At 37.2% G+C, this 18,021-nt stretch overlaps 2 protein-coding genes across 5 annotated transcripts; both read right to left on the bottom strand.

Moving 5' to 3' along the window:
* Nucleotides 1-873: 873 nt before the first annotated feature.
* cox5ba (cytochrome c oxidase subunit 5Ba) lies at nt 874-4,388 on the bottom strand. The gene is made up of 4 exons (XM_084105612.1): nt 4,231-4,388; nt 3,793-3,863; nt 1,357-1,456; nt 874-1,178 (listed from the first exon to the last, which is right to left on the bottom strand). The coding sequence occupies exons 1-4, from the start codon at nt 4,325-4,327 to the stop codon at nt 1,066-1,068; spliced, it is 381 nt and encodes a 126-aa protein (XP_083961738.1). The 5' UTR covers nt 4,328-4,388; the 3' UTR covers nt 874-1,065.
* A 578-nt stretch (nt 4,389-4,966) lies between these two features.
* Nucleotides 4,967-15,301, bottom strand: dbnla (drebrin-like a). 4 transcript variants are annotated; one of them, XM_084105337.1, is made up of 20 exons: nt 15,068-15,301; nt 14,663-14,718; nt 14,426-14,538; nt 14,243-14,317; nt 13,430-13,576; nt 13,251-13,328; nt 13,018-13,169; nt 11,586-11,640; nt 11,365-11,439; nt 9,812-9,958; nt 9,633-9,710; nt 9,400-9,551; nt 7,681-7,720; nt 7,483-7,557; nt 6,492-6,600; nt 6,201-6,377; nt 6,052-6,114; nt 5,874-5,965; nt 5,621-5,702; nt 4,967-5,249 (listed from the first exon to the last, which is right to left on the bottom strand). In XM_084105337.1, the coding sequence occupies exons 1-20, from the start codon at nt 15,148-15,150 to the stop codon at nt 5,113-5,115; spliced, it is 1,986 nt and encodes a 661-aa protein (XP_083961463.1). In that variant the 5' UTR covers nt 15,151-15,301; the 3' UTR covers nt 4,967-5,112. The 4 variants fall into 4 exon arrangements, with proteins under 4 accessions (XP_083961463.1, XP_083961464.1, XP_083961465.1 ...); XM_084105338.1 differs by having other exon boundaries at nt 7,483-7,554; XM_084105339.1 differs by having other exon boundaries at nt 11,365-11,441; nt 11,603-11,640.
* Nucleotides 15,302-18,021: the final 2,720 nt, after the last annotated feature.

Below are 18,021 nucleotides of genomic sequence, written 5' to 3'. Positions count from 1 at the left end.
GTATGTATGTATGTATGTGTGTGTATATATATATATAAACAAATTAATGTGTGCCTGCAATGCTTATTAGATGATTGCAGTAAACAGAAGAGAGGATGAAATGACAGCTTAGAAATTAATGTTGATGAATTACATTATGCTAATAACCATTAGGTAAGCCTCAAAAGCCAATTTGCTCAGCCATTCTAAAATTAAATATTAGCATAGACTTATAGATGTAATTCAATAATGTGCAATCTGCATTTTAATTACCTACCTACTTCAATTAGTAGTAGATTAAGAACCAGAAACTAGACTTGAACACTATATGAAAATAATAGCAATATGGGAACTATATACAGTGTAGGAGATGGTTCACAATTTTACATATATAAAACAGACTTAATAATGTAGTTGTATCTTGAATATTTGAGGCAATGTTAGAATAGAGACATTTTCGTTTTGCTTTTAGGACACTCCTGTTTGCATTCTTCCCAAAGGTTCTGCAATTCTCATTCTTACAAACAAGTGACCCCTTGTGGACACGGGAAGAAATCACAAAAACAGATAAACTTCCTAGTGGGAAGTCACTGTGTGTGACAGGATTTTGGCAGTTTAATTAACACTAGAAGTCTGTTGTGGAATAAAACTGCAGTACACAGTTTCATCAATAAAGGGGAAGCTAAGGTCAAAAAGACATTTTTATAAAATTTATATAAACTTCCAGTCAAAGGTTTAGACCCATATTTTTTATTGTTAACTAAATCTAAGACTATTAGACAGTTTTCATCTTTTTAAGATCACAGGAAACAAATCCATTAAAGTGTGTCCACACTTGCGACCAGTGGTGCACAGAGAATTAAATGAACCTGAATTAAAATACAAGAGGCAAAGTCAGAGTAGGCATGTTTATTAGGTGGAACCGGACTTAATGCAAAATGTACACTCCAATAATTTACGGAAATTGTTTGCTAAAATATTGAGTCCCACACCAGGAGGACAGGTTACATCCCCTGCACTTCTTTGGAAAAAGACAAACATGAATGAGGTCACCACATCTGGAGTTCTGGGATGTGACACATTGGCTCAGTGAGGAAGCTCGTGAGGCACTAGCTTGTAATGAGAGCCGCATGAGGGACAGCGCTGGGCTTCACCATCGTGGAGCCAGAACCACACCACAGCAGTGTTGTCCTCCTCACCTGGACAGACAAGCATGTGCTCAATACAACCTCTAACAAAAAAAACAACAACAACAACTATGGTGTGAAGTGTCTAGAACAGAGATGGGCAGCTTCGGTCCTGGAGAGCCACTATCCTGCAGAGTTTCCAGGACCGAAGCTGCCCATCCCTGGTCTAGAAGCTAGAGTTATAACTTACAGACACAGCCAACAATTCTTTTGTTGGTGACTGAAGGTACAAGATGGGGGTCTGTCTTTGACCCTGCATACTCCTTGGGCTTCAGCATGCTATAAGGATCCTGGGAGAGGAAAGAACAAGATACAAGAACTTGAATGTAGCCATTTTCCATACCAGGAAAATAAATTCACTTTATTTTATATTTTTATTAAGTTTGATGATAATATATAAGAGATATAAGAAGAGGAGCTTGAGTTTGTTGCCCAGCTCTATTTGTCTGAACCACGAGAGGCATCTACTCTCACCTAAGCTTACGTTACTCCTACATCGGGTCAGAGGTCACTCTTCCGCCGTAACTAGACTCAGGTCTGGCCCGTTGCCGGAAGCCAGTGAGTTTATAAAGTCATTAATATGGATATTTTTCTCACAAAAACAAATCACTTTGCTTTAGAAGGCCTTTATTAACACCCTGGAGTCGTATGGATTAATTTTATGATGGATGCAAGCGGCAACATTTTGATCTGTAAAATGAAGCCTACCCGGAAGTGCGAAAAACTGCAATACATCGAAAATCCGCTAGGTGCAGGTCCCAAAAGGGAGCAAATGTCCATAGACCCCATGTTAAAATGTCCGTTTTCACAGCATAAATTCATGTTTTTACAGGTTGGTCCCATGGACTTTTATTGTATTTTTCGATAGCTTCCGAGTGCCTGACAACTGTGAGGGGGGTGAATTTTTTTCTAACTCGTTAGTTTAGATCGTATTTAGATATAAAATGAATGACAAATAAAGGCGTGGTTAACTTTGATTGACAGCTTGATTGACAGCTGACAAGGCAGCGCCAAGGAGAATGACAACATAAGAAGCGCCATTTTTTAATACAGTTGACATATAATACTACTGTTTCTGTATCATGAAATGTAGTTTTAAGAGTTTTTCAGGCGAGAATGTAGTTGTTTAAAGCTCAAATCTGTGGTTTATTTAAAGATTTATGAAAATTTGATCCAGTTGTGAGATCCAGCGATGACCGGGCGCTCGGCGCATGTACCCCGCCTGGAACAGCCTTTCCTCGGCTAGTCGTTCTGGCATTTGCCGCGGACTCTGGCGTCTCTGTAGTGGTTAAACGAGATATAATTCGTCTTGTCTATATCTAATGGGCGATTTTTGGTCTTGTGAATCTATAATTTGTTCCCTGGCCAGTCGTTTTGGCTGAGAGCTAAGTGAAGTTTCATAACTTTATAAGCTATTTAACTTTACCGTTGTATGGTTAGACTAGAGCGCTGACTTTGTATGTTTGACTGAATTGTTTGCTTTATTTGTATAGCTTCTTGTACCTTTTAATTATACTTTTATAATGGCTAATATTGATAAAAGTGAAATGTAACAAAAAGAGACTGGGTTGAGTTTTGTCATTTTAAATTTTAATTTGTCGAAGATGATCTGTAAAGGTGTTTACTGCAAAATCTGTTGTTTAGTACAAATGCACATATTGCCTGGACCATATTAAAATGTTTAATATTTTTATATTATATTTAAAACGAAAAGAGGCAGGTTTGTGTTTTATATTTCGTTTTGTTATAAATAGGCAAACGTTATGTGCAGTGAATATAATCAATACGCGTTGCCTGAACCACATTTGTGTGGCTATGATGTTTAAGATTTCTTTAAATGAAAACGAAAAGAGTTAGTATGGTGTTTTATAACATATTTCGTTGCCTAAAATATACACAGAGATAACCGGAGTAAGCAGAGCGAGCTGAGTGACGCGCGCTGCGTCAGAAGGTGGGCGGGGTTAGGATTTCCCAAGATGGCGCCGCCCATACCCCCCATAAACGGCTTCAAACCCGTTCTTCAGAAAGTCTATGGGTGACGTTACAGACCCTTTGTCCATATTTTTTACAGTCTATGGATGGATGCACTTTTTTGGGCTTCAAAATCTAAGGTACCATTTACTCCCATTATAAAGCTGGGAAGAGCCAGGATATTTTTAATGAGAGTGTGTTCGGCTGAAAGAAGAATGCCATATACACCTAGGATGGCTTGAGGGTGAGTAAATTATGGGATAATTTTCATTTTTGGTGTACCAACCCTTTAATTTCAATATCAATTTGGTCACAACGTCTTTCTTCAAGTTCATACATGAGAACCATAATGTAATTTCTTAATGACATTAAGCCGAACATGAGACCATCAAAATGCAACCTTTTAAAGTCAAATGGACAACTTATGTCTTTCTTGGAGTATGACGGACATGACTCTGAAACTAGCTGTTTAGAAATAATGTTAAAATTCCTCACTTTTGTGGGAATTTTAACAGAATGTGTGTTTGGATCAAGGATAATAATGACAGAATTTCATTTTTGGATGAATTTATCCTTTTCTATGAAACTTATGTTATCTGTAAGCATAAACATTTAGTTTGATAGCTTTGACGGTTCATAAGACCAGAATACATACTGAGCCTGTTTTCAGAGCATGCATAATCTTCTTCTCGAGTCCAGTGGCCTGGTCTTCGTCAGTTGGAATACCTGCAAGAAAAAAGGTCACATTCATGTTAAAACTCTTTTAAAAACTCCCTTACCGACCAGCAATTCATATTAGTCACGTTTGTGTTTGGAAACCGCTAACTGCCAATACAAGCAACACATGTATGTGATTTCTTTAAAACTACACAGATGTCAATAACACGCATTAAAACACTAAAACAATACAATTTCTTATAAGATCCCATGAGAAATCATAACTAAACAACTGTCTTCCTGTTTGAACTGCCGGTGCGGTCAGAGCATCGACCTCCGCGGAAGGCATCGCGTCCTTGGCACGCGTTCAAACTGACTCTCAAATGATGCTACGGCGCGTTTCGGTTATTAAAACAGCCCGAGATAAAAGACTGACCTCCCGCCGCCATCCCTCTGCTCAGAGCGGTCACTGGAGACGGCCTGCAGGTCGTCGCGGCCCGTACGGCGGTTCTCAGCAGTAACCTTGCAGCCATATTTCCTCTTCCCCAAAACTACCAGAATCGGGCTGATGACGTCGAAGAGGCGCTTATGTAACCGTCGCGTCGCGTGCGTTAGACGTCATCACCATATGTATTCCATACCATATGGTGTGAAGTGGTTTTCTTCAAGCATTTAAAAAAGAAATTGGTGTGAAATGGATAGCGATGAATATAGGACAGAAAAGCCTTAGATACAAAAATGTTACATTTTAATTTTAGCTTTGTCCAAATTACACATTTGCTACAGCTGTAATAATGATAAAAAATTAATTTATATTATATAATTAATAATTCTTTAATGTTTTTCAGTAGCGTCAATAGTAGTGGCTAATGCAAAATTATCAGTTTTGATGTAGTAACAAATACTTTTTTTTATATTTCATGATTTTGGCAAGTCATTTATACAAAGTACCTTGTAAATACAACAGTACATAAATACAGTAATGATTCAGTACCTTATGATCTGACATGAACTGTAATTTTAGTGGAAACTGCAGTTACCCTGGTAAATGTTTGTGAGGAAAGTAATTAAGTTTTGGTGCACTAAAGTGTAGGAATATTTTCATTCATTACAATGCTGGTGTTTATTTTCTGTGCTTTGATTGGCTTATTTGAATCAACATGAAAAGAACATTAAAGAGACATAAAACTTTTATTGAACATTATTTAGACAAAGTATGAATTTAGATTTTACAAATGCCCCGTAACATCATTAAAACACACTAACAAACCACAATCTTTGTGTCGCATATCACTGCGTCTGATTGGTTACTGTAGACTTAAAGAAGCTCCACATAATTAGCAGGAAACAGTCCGTTGTGCCCATCAGGACTGTAGCCCCTCCACCAGCCCTCATCGATCATCTCGATCCCTGTGATGATGTCATCCGGGTCAAAGGAGATCTCGGTGTCATCCGCTAAATGGGAAGAAAATATAACGCATAAATTGATACGTTTTCAACACCATATCTTCACTGATTATAAGAGAGTATGGAATATTCTCAAGTTTTAAATGTACAAAAATATCATAAATCGCCACTTACACTAAATTAAATCAAATCAGAATCATTCTCGCGGTTTGGTGAATCACTAGTTTTTATTTATTTATTATTGACGTTTTAACCAGGCTATTTGTATATTTCATGCTCTCTCTCTCTCTCTTATAATTATTATCATCATCAGAGCAATAGTTTCAGATATTACAGCTCATTGCAGAGATCAAGTTTACTGCATATTGATAATTTAATGCATGAATTTTTAGATAATACAGCAGAATTCAAGCACTCACAAGCTTGGTAGTCATATAATGCTCTTGCACAGATGTTCTGGTCATGGCCAGTCTCATCTTCGCCAGCAGGGGTTTGTATATCCTTCAAATAAAAGGATAAATAATGGCATTTAGGTGACACAACCATTTATTATAATACACAATATCTTAAACCCTTTTAAATCATTATTATTACTACAGAAAAGTATTCTTAAAAATGTCATAAAAGGTCACGATTGCATGGTTTGGATGATGGATATGACAAGGAACCAACCTGGCTAACTTCATCATAGACATTTTGATGTGAGGGGACGTTCATATAGATGCCGTTTTCATCTTCGTTTTGTTGTCCCTCCTCATCTGAATCTGCACCAGGATACACAGTAAGTCAGATTTCAGGCATAAATATGGCACTGACTGACGTTAATAAGCATTATTGAGAGAAAATATACCATCCCATTCATCTTCAGATTCCTCAGCTTGTTCAGGTACAAATGGATCATCGTAGAAGGGGTCTTAAAGGCAGAAATAAGGCAACTTAAAACTTACTGTCATATGATTTTAAACCAGAGACACATAAAGGATTGTTGCTTTTACTCACCTGCATTTTTTTCGGGGAAAGCCGGAGTTTCGGGCACAGGAGAGATGGGAGCTGGTACATGTGAAACCGAGGTTGCTGCCGCGGGGCGAACTGGAGATAAGGGCTGAGACTTGCTCTCACTGCGAGGGATTTCTGCACTGACTGCTTGCTTGGACAAAAATGGGCTTCTCAACTGACCTGAGGGGAAAATAAATGAGTAATGAAGTAATATTGAGATCAATGGCTTGAAACTGTGCATGTTTTATATATGAGATTTTGTCGGATGTTCTGTTAGATAAGAGTTTTTTGTACCTGGTCGAGAAGGTGAAGAAGGCGTTGCGCTGTTGACCAAGCTCCTCTCCGTCTTCATGAACAGCTCCCTGGGATTGATGGAGCGCTGAGAGATGATTGACGCCGCCTCCTGGAAAAAAGGTAGAATGAATGCTATTTTTATGTCTACTATGACCTTACTTTCTTACTGGTCTTACTTTATCTTCAACATATAATAGAAGAAAATATTAGAATTCCAGAAGTAAAATCCCATTCATTTTCTCCTTAAAAAGCATTTTTAAGAAATTAATACTTTTATCCAGCAAGGACGCATTAAATTGATCAAAAGTGACAGTAAAAATATTAATACTGTTACAAAAGATTTCTATTTCAAATAAATGCTGTTTTTTTTTTAGAACTTTCTATTCATTAAACAATCCTGAAAAACAATGTATCACAGTTTGCACAAAAATATTAAGCAGTACAACTTTTTTCAACATTGATAATAATAAGAAATTATTGAGCAGCAAATCAGCATATTAGAATGATTTCTGAAGGATCATGTGACACTGAAGACTGGAGAAATGATGCTGAAAATTCAGCTTTGCATCACTAGAATAAATTACATTTAAATGTCTATAAATAGAAAACCAATATTTTACACATAAATAATAATTTATATTATTGCTGTTTTTTACTGTATTTTGCAATATTTACTGTATTTTTTGCAATAAACATAAAATATACCGTTTTTGTACTTATAACCAGTTACAATAAGTCAATATTTTTATATTTTACTATTGTTTTTTTCCCCCAATGCTTAATTGGAAGTGTAGTTCATTTGATCAGATGATTTTCATATACTTTTTGCTTCGACCCAGCGATTCATCGAGGAGGATTTGTACATGACTCAGAACTCTTTACTAAAAATCTTTTGAAATCTCTATGAAGAAAATCAATGGGAAATAGTCTTCAAGATCCAAGGACACTCATTGTGAGCGCTCTCTGTTGTGCTGTATTTATTTAGACTCACATTGGCCTTCTGCACAGACTCAGATCGCAATATTCCTGCTTTTACAGGAGACTGGTGTTCCTTCTCCACTTTCTCCTTAACAACAAGTGAGGCAATCAAGAGTGACTAACATCTTATATATTTATACAGTATACACACACACACAAAATTTTTAAAATGTTCATATTTATTGCAGGAAAGATAATTTTACCCATTTACCTGTTCTTTATTTGCTGCCTCCTGTTTCTTTTCATACAGCCTGTATGAAGGATAGACACCAAGAAGGTAGTTATTTAGTAGACATGAAGATCCAAAGCAACTTTTAAGTATTTGGTGAACTATATACACCAGTGGTGTCCAAACTCAACACCCGGCCTCTTGAAGGCAAGCCTGCAAGGTTAGCAAAAAAACCTGTAATGCCTGCTAACGCTGCAAAACGCAGGGAAGGAGACCAGAGGCCATTTTTTTATGGATGTCAATGGAGGAGAGGCTAAACTGCTTTTGTGGGAAAACAGCTTATCATTTAATGAATCGACAGCCAATCGACTAATCTTACTAAATCTTGCTCTTAAACATTTGTTTTGGATTGATCTTAAACTAAAAAATAAAATAAGAGAAGTTTTATAAGAGAAGTCACAGACAATTGCTTATTGACTCTCATTCATATCCGCAAACAGTGATTGACTGTCTCACAAATCTGAATTCAACAAGGCTGTACGTCAAGGCTGTAATGTGATTGGCTCTCAAGGCACACATGATCCAAGTTAGCTTTCTCCAATAGCAGAGCCACGGACCCTCTGTTCTCTCAATAATAAGACCATGTCTGTGTCCGAAATCGCCCTTTATACCCTTAAATAGGGCTATTTGAGGGAACAGCCATTTGTAGTGGTGTCTGAAACCATAGTGGACGTTATCAAGTTCACTCATTAAATCCCATAATGCACTGCAATAACGAGTGTATAACCGATGTACACTCAATGGCTAGAAAATACCCATAATGCACTGTGAAGGTCGCGCCCAATGAATTCCTGTGTCTGACCAGAAGATGGCGCCGCAGCTGAATCATCCATTCATTTTCCAAACCGCTGGTCCAATGTGGCGACAGCGTAATATCATACATGTATAAATGCCTTCGTAATTAGTTATTAGATTGTTTAATTAAGGTTTATACATAGTTTCCATCACAGAGTTCAAGATAAATCTTTTCATTAATACTGGAGCTGGCAGTTTGCTAAGATTCAAATGATTATTAAACCGCAAGCACAAACTATGCGGAAGCAGCAGCCCTTCCTGTGCACTCAGTGTCCGAATTAGTTTTCATTCACTCCTTCAAGTGAACTATATTAGTGGACTAATGAGGGAATAGTGAGTGAGGGTATAGGGGGGATTTTGGACATTTCTGCTAGTAATCCCTTGATCATCTGGTTCAGGTGTGTTTAATCGGGGTTGGAGGTAATGTATACAGGACACTGGCCCTCCAGGAACAGTTCAAAAGCTTGGGGTCGGTAAGATTTTTTTAATGCTTTTGAAAGAAGTCTCTTAAGCTCACCAAGGCGGATCAAAAATACAGTAAAATAAGTAATATTGTGAAATATTAAATAACTGTTTGTACTCCAGTCTTCAGTGTCATATGATCCTTCATAAATGACTCTAATATACTGATTTGCTGCTCAAGAAACATTTCTTATTATTATCAATGTTGAAAACAGTTGTGCTGCTATTTTTGTGGAAACTGTGATACATTTTATTTCAGGATTATTTGAAGAATAACTGTATTTATTTGAAATTTTAAAACACATTATAAATGACTTTACTGTCACTTTTGATCCAGTTAATGTGTCCTTGCTGAATAGAAGTTTAAAAATCTTTCTGACCCCAAACTTTTGAACAGCAGTGTAGATTGTATTTGATGAATGGGACAGACACAAAATCACTTGCCTCTGTTGGTTGATCTCTCTCTCTCTCTCTCTCTGCTTTCGCTCTCGCTCCTCTGCCTGTCTAGCCTCTTGCTCCCTCTGCTCTTTCTCCAGACGCTGCCTCTCCTCATTTGCCTTCCTGCGCTCCTCCAGCCGCCGGTTCTTTTCATCTTGCTGATAAAGGAGATGGTAGAGAACGTGTCAAGAGCAGATGAGAAGATAAAAGCATTGCGTTTTACTGTGACGTTTCCTCACCTCAGCCTGAGCCCAGAAGTTTTCTCTAATCGTAGCTTGGATTTCATCTAAAGCACTGATCTTTTTATAGACAGAACCCTGTGAGAACAGAAGCATTGGAGTAATTCAGAAGGCAAACATGCAGATATTCAAAGCCCCTTTAAATATGAGGTATGGACATAATTCATCACTTCACTGACCACACGTCCTACAAGTTCACAATTATTGTTCTGGATTGATTCTTTGTGGATGTTGTAGTTGACGCCCGAGCCCTTGGCCACCTTCTCCATGATGTCAGCAGGTTCAACATCATCATCTGATCGAGCGTTGATGGTCACATGGGCACCCTTTTATAAAATACAAAATCAAAATGAAGAATTATATTATGACCATCTCTGATGTATGGAAGCTTGTTTCCGGCAAGGAATGGCAAATTGTGACTTTTTATCTGACAATTCTGACATTTGACACGATCGCTTTATATGATGAACAGATTGAATTTTGGCTTTTATTCACCTATAAACATTCATCAACTCACACATCAGTCGTGGTAAACAGAAGCTCAAGCATGTTCACTTGACGTTCGAGAACCAGTGAGGATCATTCTCATGTTACACAGCACGTTTGAGCTTCCTCAAAGGGTTTGTTCTCGCACATCAAGCAGGTTCAGTTGAGCTTCTGTTTATATTCGTTGATCAATGTTTAATTGTGAATAAAAGCCTAAATTAAATCCGTTCAATTCATATGGATTTGTTTTACGATCTCTTTATGATTTTTTTGAAGCATCAAAGTAATAGTTGCTTCGCTGTCAATGGAGGGATAGAAAGCTCTCAGATTTATTCAAAAAGATCTTCATTAGCAATTTACATCTATTCTTTTCTAGTCTATTCTATTCTAAATCACGCGGGTCTAAAATAATAGCTGCAGTTATTAGTTTGACCGCACGATGTCGCTGTTCTCACGATGTCTCTTTATCCAGCAAGGATGCATTAAATTGATCAAAAGTGACAGTAACGATATTAATACTGTTACAAAAGATTTCTATTTCAAATAAATGCCGTTTTTTTTAGAACTTTCTATTCATTAAAGAATCCTGAGAAACAATGTATCACAGTGTGCACAAAAATATTAAGCAGCACAACTATTTTCAACATTGATAATAATAAGAAATTATTGAGCAGCAAATCATCATATTATAATGATTTCTGAAGGATCATGTGACACTGAAGACTGGAGAAATGATGCTGAAAATTCAGCTTTAATCACAGGAATAAATTACATTTAAATGTCTATAAATAGAGAACCAATATTTTAAACTGTAATAATAATGTATATTATTGCTGTTTTTTTACTGTATTTTCATGAAATAAATGCAGCCTAGGTGAGCATAAGAGACTTATTTCAAAAACACTATATATATATTCTAAGAATTTTGCAATAAACCTAAAATATACTGTTTTTGAACTTATAACCAGTTACAATAAGTCAATATTTTTATATTATACTATTTATTTATTTTTTACTACATCTTTCCCATTGCTTAATTGGAAGTGTAGTTCATTTGATCAGATGATTTTCATATACTTTTTGCTTCGACCCAGCGATTCATCGAGGAAGATTTGTACATGACTCAGAACTCTTTACTAAAAATCTTTTGAAATCTCTATGGAGAAAATCAATGGGAAATAGTCTTCCAGATCCAAGGACACTCATTGTGAGCGCTCTCTGTTGTGCTGTATTTATTTAGACTCACATTGGCCTTCTGCACAGACTCAGATCGCAATATTCCTGCTTTTACAGGAGACTGGTGTTCCTTCTCCACTTTCTCCTTAACAACAAGTGAGGCAATCAAGGGTGACTAACATATTAAATATTCATGCAGTATATACACACACATATATATATATATATATATGTGTGTGTGTGTGTGTGATTTTAAAATGTTCAGATTTATTGCAAGAAAGATCATTTTACCCATTTTCCTGGCTTCTGTTCTTTATTTGCTGCCTCCTGTTTCTTTTCATACAGCCTGTATGAAGGATAGACACCAAGAAGGTAGTTATTTAGTAGACATGAAGATCCAAAGCAACTTTTAAGTATTTGGTGAACTATATACACCAGTGGTGTCCAAACTCAGTCCTGGAGGGCCACTGTCCTGTAGAGTTTAACTCTAACTTGCCTCAACACACCGGTCTGGAAGATTCTAGTCTGCCTAGTAACAAAGCCACTTGAAGGCAAGCCTGCAAGGTTAGCAAAAAAACCTGTAATGCCTGCTAACGCTGCAGTACGCAGGGAAGGAGACCAGATGCCGTAAAAAAAAAAAAGGATGTCAATGGAGGAGAGGCAGAGGCTGAACAAACTGCTTTTGTCAGAAAACAGCTGATCATTTAATGAATCGACAGCCCATTTGTAGTAGTGTCTGAAACAACAGTGGATGTTATTAAGTTCACTCATTCAATCCCACAATACAACCAATCTACACTCAACGGCTAGAGAATACCCATAATGCACTGTGAAGGTCGCGCAGAATGAATTCCTGTGTCTGACCAGAAGATGGCGCCGCAGCTGAATCATCCATTCATTTTCCAAACCGCTGGTCCAATGTGGCAACAGCGTAATATCATACATGTATACATTTCTTTGTAATTGGTTATTAAATTGTTTAATTAAGGTTTATACATAGTTTCCATGACAGCGTTTAAGATAAATCTTTTCATTAATACTGGAGCTGGCAGTTTGCTAAGATTCAAATGATTATTAAACCGCAAGCACAAACTATACTCGTTTTCATTCACTCCTTCAAGTGAACTATATTAGTGGACTAATGAGGGAATAGTGAGTGAGGGTATAGGGGGGATTTTGGACATTTCTGCTAGTAATCCCTTGATCATCTGGTTCAGGTGTGTTTAATCGGGGTTGGAGGTAATGTATACAGGACACTGGCCCTCCAGGAACAGTTCAAAAGCTTGGGGTCGGTAAGATTTTTTTAATGCTTTTGAAAGAAGTCTCTTAAGCTCACCAAGGCGGATCAAAAATACAGTAAAATAAGTAATATTGTGAAATATTAAATAACTGTTTGTACTCCAGTCTTCAGTGTCATATGATCCTTCATAAATGACTCTAATATACTGATTTGCTGCTCAAGAAACATTTCTTATTATTATCAATGTTGACAACAGTTGTGCTGCTATTTTTGTGGAAACTGTGATACATTTTATTTCAGGATTATTTGAAGAATAACTGCATTTATTCAAATAAAAAACACATTATAAATTACTTTACTGTCACTTTTGATCCAGTTAATGTGTCCTTGCTGAATAGAAGTTTAAAAATCTTTCTGACCCCAAACTTTTGAACAGCAGTGTAGATTGTATTTGATGAATGGGACAGACACAAAATCACTTGCCTCTGTTGGTTGATCTCTCTCTCTCTCTCTCTCTGCTTTCGCTCTCGCTCCTCTGCCTGTCTAGCCTCTTGCTCCCTCTGCTCTTTCTCCAGACGCTGCCTCTCCTCATTTGCCTTCCTGCGCTCCTCCAGCCGCCGGTTCTTTTCATCTTGCTGATAAAGGAGATGGTAGAGAACGTGTCAAGAGCAGATGAGAAGATAAAAGCATTGCGTTTTACTGTGACGTTTCCTCACCTCAGCCTGAGCCCAGAAGTTTTCTCTAATCGTAGCTTGGATTTCATCTAAAGCACTGATCTTTTTATAGACAGAACCCTGTGAGAACAGAAGCATTGGAGTAATTCAGAAGGCAAACATGCAGATATTCAAAGCCCCTTTAAATATGAGGTATGGACATAATTCATCACTTCACTGACCACACGTCCAACAAGTTCACAATTATTGTTCTGGATTGATTCTTTGTGGATGTTGTAGTTGACGCCCGAGCCCTTGGCCACCTTCTCCATGATGTCAGCAGGTTCAACATCATCATCTGATCGAGCGTTGATGGTCACATGGGCACCCTTTTATAAAATACAAATTCAAAATGAAGAATTATATTATGACCATCTCTAATGTATGGAAGCTTGTTTCCGGCAAGGAATGAAAAATTAAAAAAGGTAATTGTAAAAAACGATCGCTTTATATAATGAACAGATTGAATAGGCTTTTTTAACATTCATCAACTCACACATCAGTCGTGGTAAACAGAAGCTCAAGCATGTTCACTTGACGTTCGAGAACCAGTGAGGATAATTCTCATGTTACACAGCACGTTTGAGCTTCCTCAAAGGGTTTGTTCTCGCACATCAAGCAGGTTCAGTTGAGCTTCTGTTTATGTTCGCTGATCAATGTTTAATTGTGAATAAAAGCCTAAATTAAATCCATTCAATTCATATGGATTTGTTTTGCAATCTCTTTATGAACTTTTTGAAGCATCAATAGTGGTAGTTGCTTCTCTGTCAATGGAGGGACAGAAAGCTCTTACTGGTTTGAATCAACATGAGGGGGAGTAATTAATGACAGAATTTTCATTTTTGGGCAACTATCCCTTTATTATCTCACAATTCTAAAGGAAAAAAAGTGTGAGATGAAAAAGTTACAATTTGCTTTTCTTTCTTTTTTATTCCATGGCACAAAGAAGCTTCCATACTAATGACGAATTTTTATAGGCTCCATTTTGCACTCACCCTCAGAAAATTGGCCATTGAGTGAACATGATTGGCGCAAACACCCTTTCTAACGTCTTTGACTCCCTCGCCGGTCTGAAACCAATTAACAGTACTAAGATTATTTCTATAATGGATGTTGAGAGGTTAACACAATAAAGCCATTTTCATTTGTACATTCAGTTATTTGTGTTCTGTTCATACCCAGTTAATGAGCACAAACTTGGGGACTCCAGAACTGTGGTCCAGCACTTTACAGAAGGCGTACATGATTTTACCGCTGTTCAGTTCCTCCACCATTTCTTCAAGCCCACCATCTATGGCACATTCACAGAAACACAAACAAGCAACAGTCATTTTGGCTGCTGACTCATTAAATAGGACAAAAAGAATGACATCACTCTGTTGGCATTCTTATCAGTTTTTAAAGCATTCACTCACCTCCCTTTCCTGCAACCCGAATGTCATTACTGTTTCCTTCGTAAGTGAACAACACCCTATAATCAACAAATATGGTTCATTTGTATGCAGAATAAATCTCAAAATGACTGAAGATAACATTAGAACTGACCAGTTCTATCTATGATGCACAAAAATAGTTACACAATTTCCTTGTAACTAGTTATTATATTTTGAGCACATGAGTTATGTAATAGTCTCTAAAAGTAGCCTAATTTGCATGTTATGTTAAATAGTTAAAGGACCTCGGTCATTTTGAATGTTAAGAATCATTTTTAGTATCATAAATAAATATGATGTGTAGTCTACAATTGATTAATTGTCTTTCATTCATTCATTTATTTTCGATAATATGATTTGCGAATTTTAATAGCCTAGGTGTCTTACCAGTTTGTGTCCGTTTTCCCGTTCACTACGTCGTTGTAAGCTGCTGTAAGCGCGGGTCCGTTTTTACTCAGGTTTACTGCCATAGTGGGTCATGAAACTTGCAAGAACTTGAGGAGAACTTTAAATGGAGATGTAATCATAACCCCGTCTTCCTCCCTCCAGTGAACCGTCGTTCTAAACACGCACCTCTCAGAGATCAGGTTCGGCGAGTTTTTTGGGAATTGAAACGAGGAAGAGAAAGAACTTGTATTTTTCCAACAACAGTCTAATAGCCCTAACTATTTTTTTTATTTATTTTTTTAAGAAATCAAATTAAATATTATGTAGTTAGGCAAAATATATTACAGTGTCTGTCTTTCTATCAATGTCATTCTATTAGCATTGGGAATCATTTTAGCGAATCGGTTTGTTCGGACAGTTTCCTTTCGCTGAACCGGTTAAAACGATTCACTGATACTTTTTAGTCAAAAGTATTCCACGCGCACCATTTTATGTTTAATTTTATGTTTAGAACGATAGATTAATTAAAATAAGTTGTGCAATTATTCAAACAGTATCGTAAATCAATCTAAATAAACAACAACAGTGTTGTTCAGACTTAACAGTTTTACTGCTAAACGAATTCACCATACAAACAATCGGTTGCACTGAAAATATTTTTTACAGTCTATGACTGAATCACGTTAAAACAAAAGTTTGTTCGTGAATCACACATAACTTGCATATTGATCAATCTAAAGGCATGTCAAGCAAGGTCACACTTGGAACTAGTTGGACTAGTAAAATCACATTTCTGCAATCACATGAAGTATAGACTAAACATAATGAAATGCGTATGCTTTGCTTCAGAGTTTGTAGATAGACTGACAGAGCAAGAGAAACTGGACGATCTGACATACCAATGTCATGTGTTGAACATTCATTAGTAGCAGTTAATGTAAATGAACCATTATAATTCCGTGCCAAAATTCAGCATATAATGGGAGTCATGCTGTGCTGTATTAGTGCAATTATAGATAATGATGGCTCCGTTTTGTACAGATGCCAGGTGTTATATTTTTCCATGTAGTTCTATAATTCAAAAACAAATCCAAACCTTTGATATAGGCCTGGGAATTGTACCTGCAAATGCTTTTGTAGTGTAATGTACCTTTTTTGTTTGTTTTAGCAACATGCATCTATTCTATTCTACTCTATCTCATCTATTCTATTCTAATTTAAAGCTCGTGTCTAAAATAATAGCTGCATTTATTATTTTGACCGCACGATGTCGCTATTCTCACGATTTTTGCCCCTCACCTCGATCATGCCAGAAGACTCATTATGCAAGCGGTCAGTTTATTTATAAAACAAAATGAAGGGGGGGAAGGAGAGTTTGTAGAGGAAAGAAAATCTTCAGCCATCATATTGTAAAAAGAAATTTGAGTGAAGCCCACATGTTTTGCCCATGTGGTCTCCAAATCGTCTCTATTTTACACTATACATTTGAAACAAATTAACTCAGTGCTTCAATCTTCTCGAAGGATTCGAAATCAGTGTATACCTCAGAATTTCAACCACATTAATAGTATGCCAGAGAAAATCATATGTGTGCAATTAAATCGCAGCATTTTGTGTGACCACATGTGCGGTTTGAGCCAAGATCATATTTGAATGAATTAATCACAGATTTTCTCACATGAAGGCACAAAACAGATGATTAGCAGTGCTGAGATTGTGTCACGCAGCCTTTCGATGTGAAAGGGGAACTGTGCAGCTCTGTAACGTCAGCGTATGTTAAGAGTTTCAATTGCATATTCCCATTTCCCATCCTTAAAGTGATTTGAGTAACTAATGTGTTTTTTCCATACAGAACGCTCATGGGTATCATTATGACCCTCCCAGCGTCCGACTGTTCGTGATATGGACCTGCCAATGCCTTTTGGGCAGATTTCATCTCCTGCTGTCAACTCCAGAGTCTTTGTCTGGCTAAGATGGCCCAGTTTCGCCGTCGGTGTCGTGTTGCAGGCTCCGGCCGTGTGTGTCTGTGTACGCAGGCCTGTGCTAAGCGCGCCTGTTGACAGGTATGATATAGAGTGCATCTGCCCCCAGAGCCCTCTCACACACAGCAGACAATTGAGTGCGAGATCGTAATGGGAGCGGGGCCCCTAGGGGCCGGCCGTGGGGCTGGGAGGGCCACGGCTCCTGTGTCATGGCTATAGGCTGGTGTCAAGGTTTGAGTTTACGAGCAACCCCCAGCCTCTCTCTCTCTCTCTCTCTCTCTCCACTCAGACACACACACACTCAGCATTACTAAGCCATGTGCCTCACAGAACTCTGAAATTTCTCCCTTGAGGCCAATCCCTCGTAATCAAAATTAATTGCCTGTCCTTGAAACTGTAATCGGGTTTCACTTTCTCTCTTTTTCACTTTTGAGCTCAACAGGCTCAAATATTTCACGTACATTGTGTTAATTTGTCAGTTTAACGTGAGTACTGGCTGCTCGTGTGAATGCAAAATGGCTTGCATGAGTGAATCTCATGAAACCTGTCACGAACATGGTTTGGTAGCATGTTGATGTAACACGATAAAATATCTTTACTGTCTGATTTTACAAAAGGTGCATCTCGTGAAAAACTATCCAGATCATGTTTCTCCCCAAAATCAGAAGAAATAAATATTTAGCTGTTAAACTATACGTTGCAACGGACATCTTAATAGTCCTAATTTTTATTTTAATGTTTTATATATATATAAATTATATTTTATAGTTTTTTATTTATTTTAATGTTTCTGTTGGGAAATTTTTCCCAACTGCTATAGGGCTGCTTTTGTAAATTATATTAGTCAAACTTTTTTTTTTTTTTGATAAGTTGCATCTATTATATAATATAGGCCCCTATATTATACATATATTACATTTAAGGGTCTGTATATCACCTCAAATTTTCCTTAAAAAAAAAAAAAAAAAATTA

The sequence above is a fragment of the Abramis brama genome (assembly GCF_963993115.1).
Source record: "Abramis brama genome assembly, chromosome: 25".
Classification (NCBI taxonomy): Eukaryota; Metazoa; Chordata; class Actinopteri; order Cypriniformes; family Leuciscidae; genus Abramis; species Abramis brama.
The sequence above is the reverse complement of the archived record's forward strand: the minus strand, read 5'-3'. Positions and strand labels throughout refer to the sequence as shown.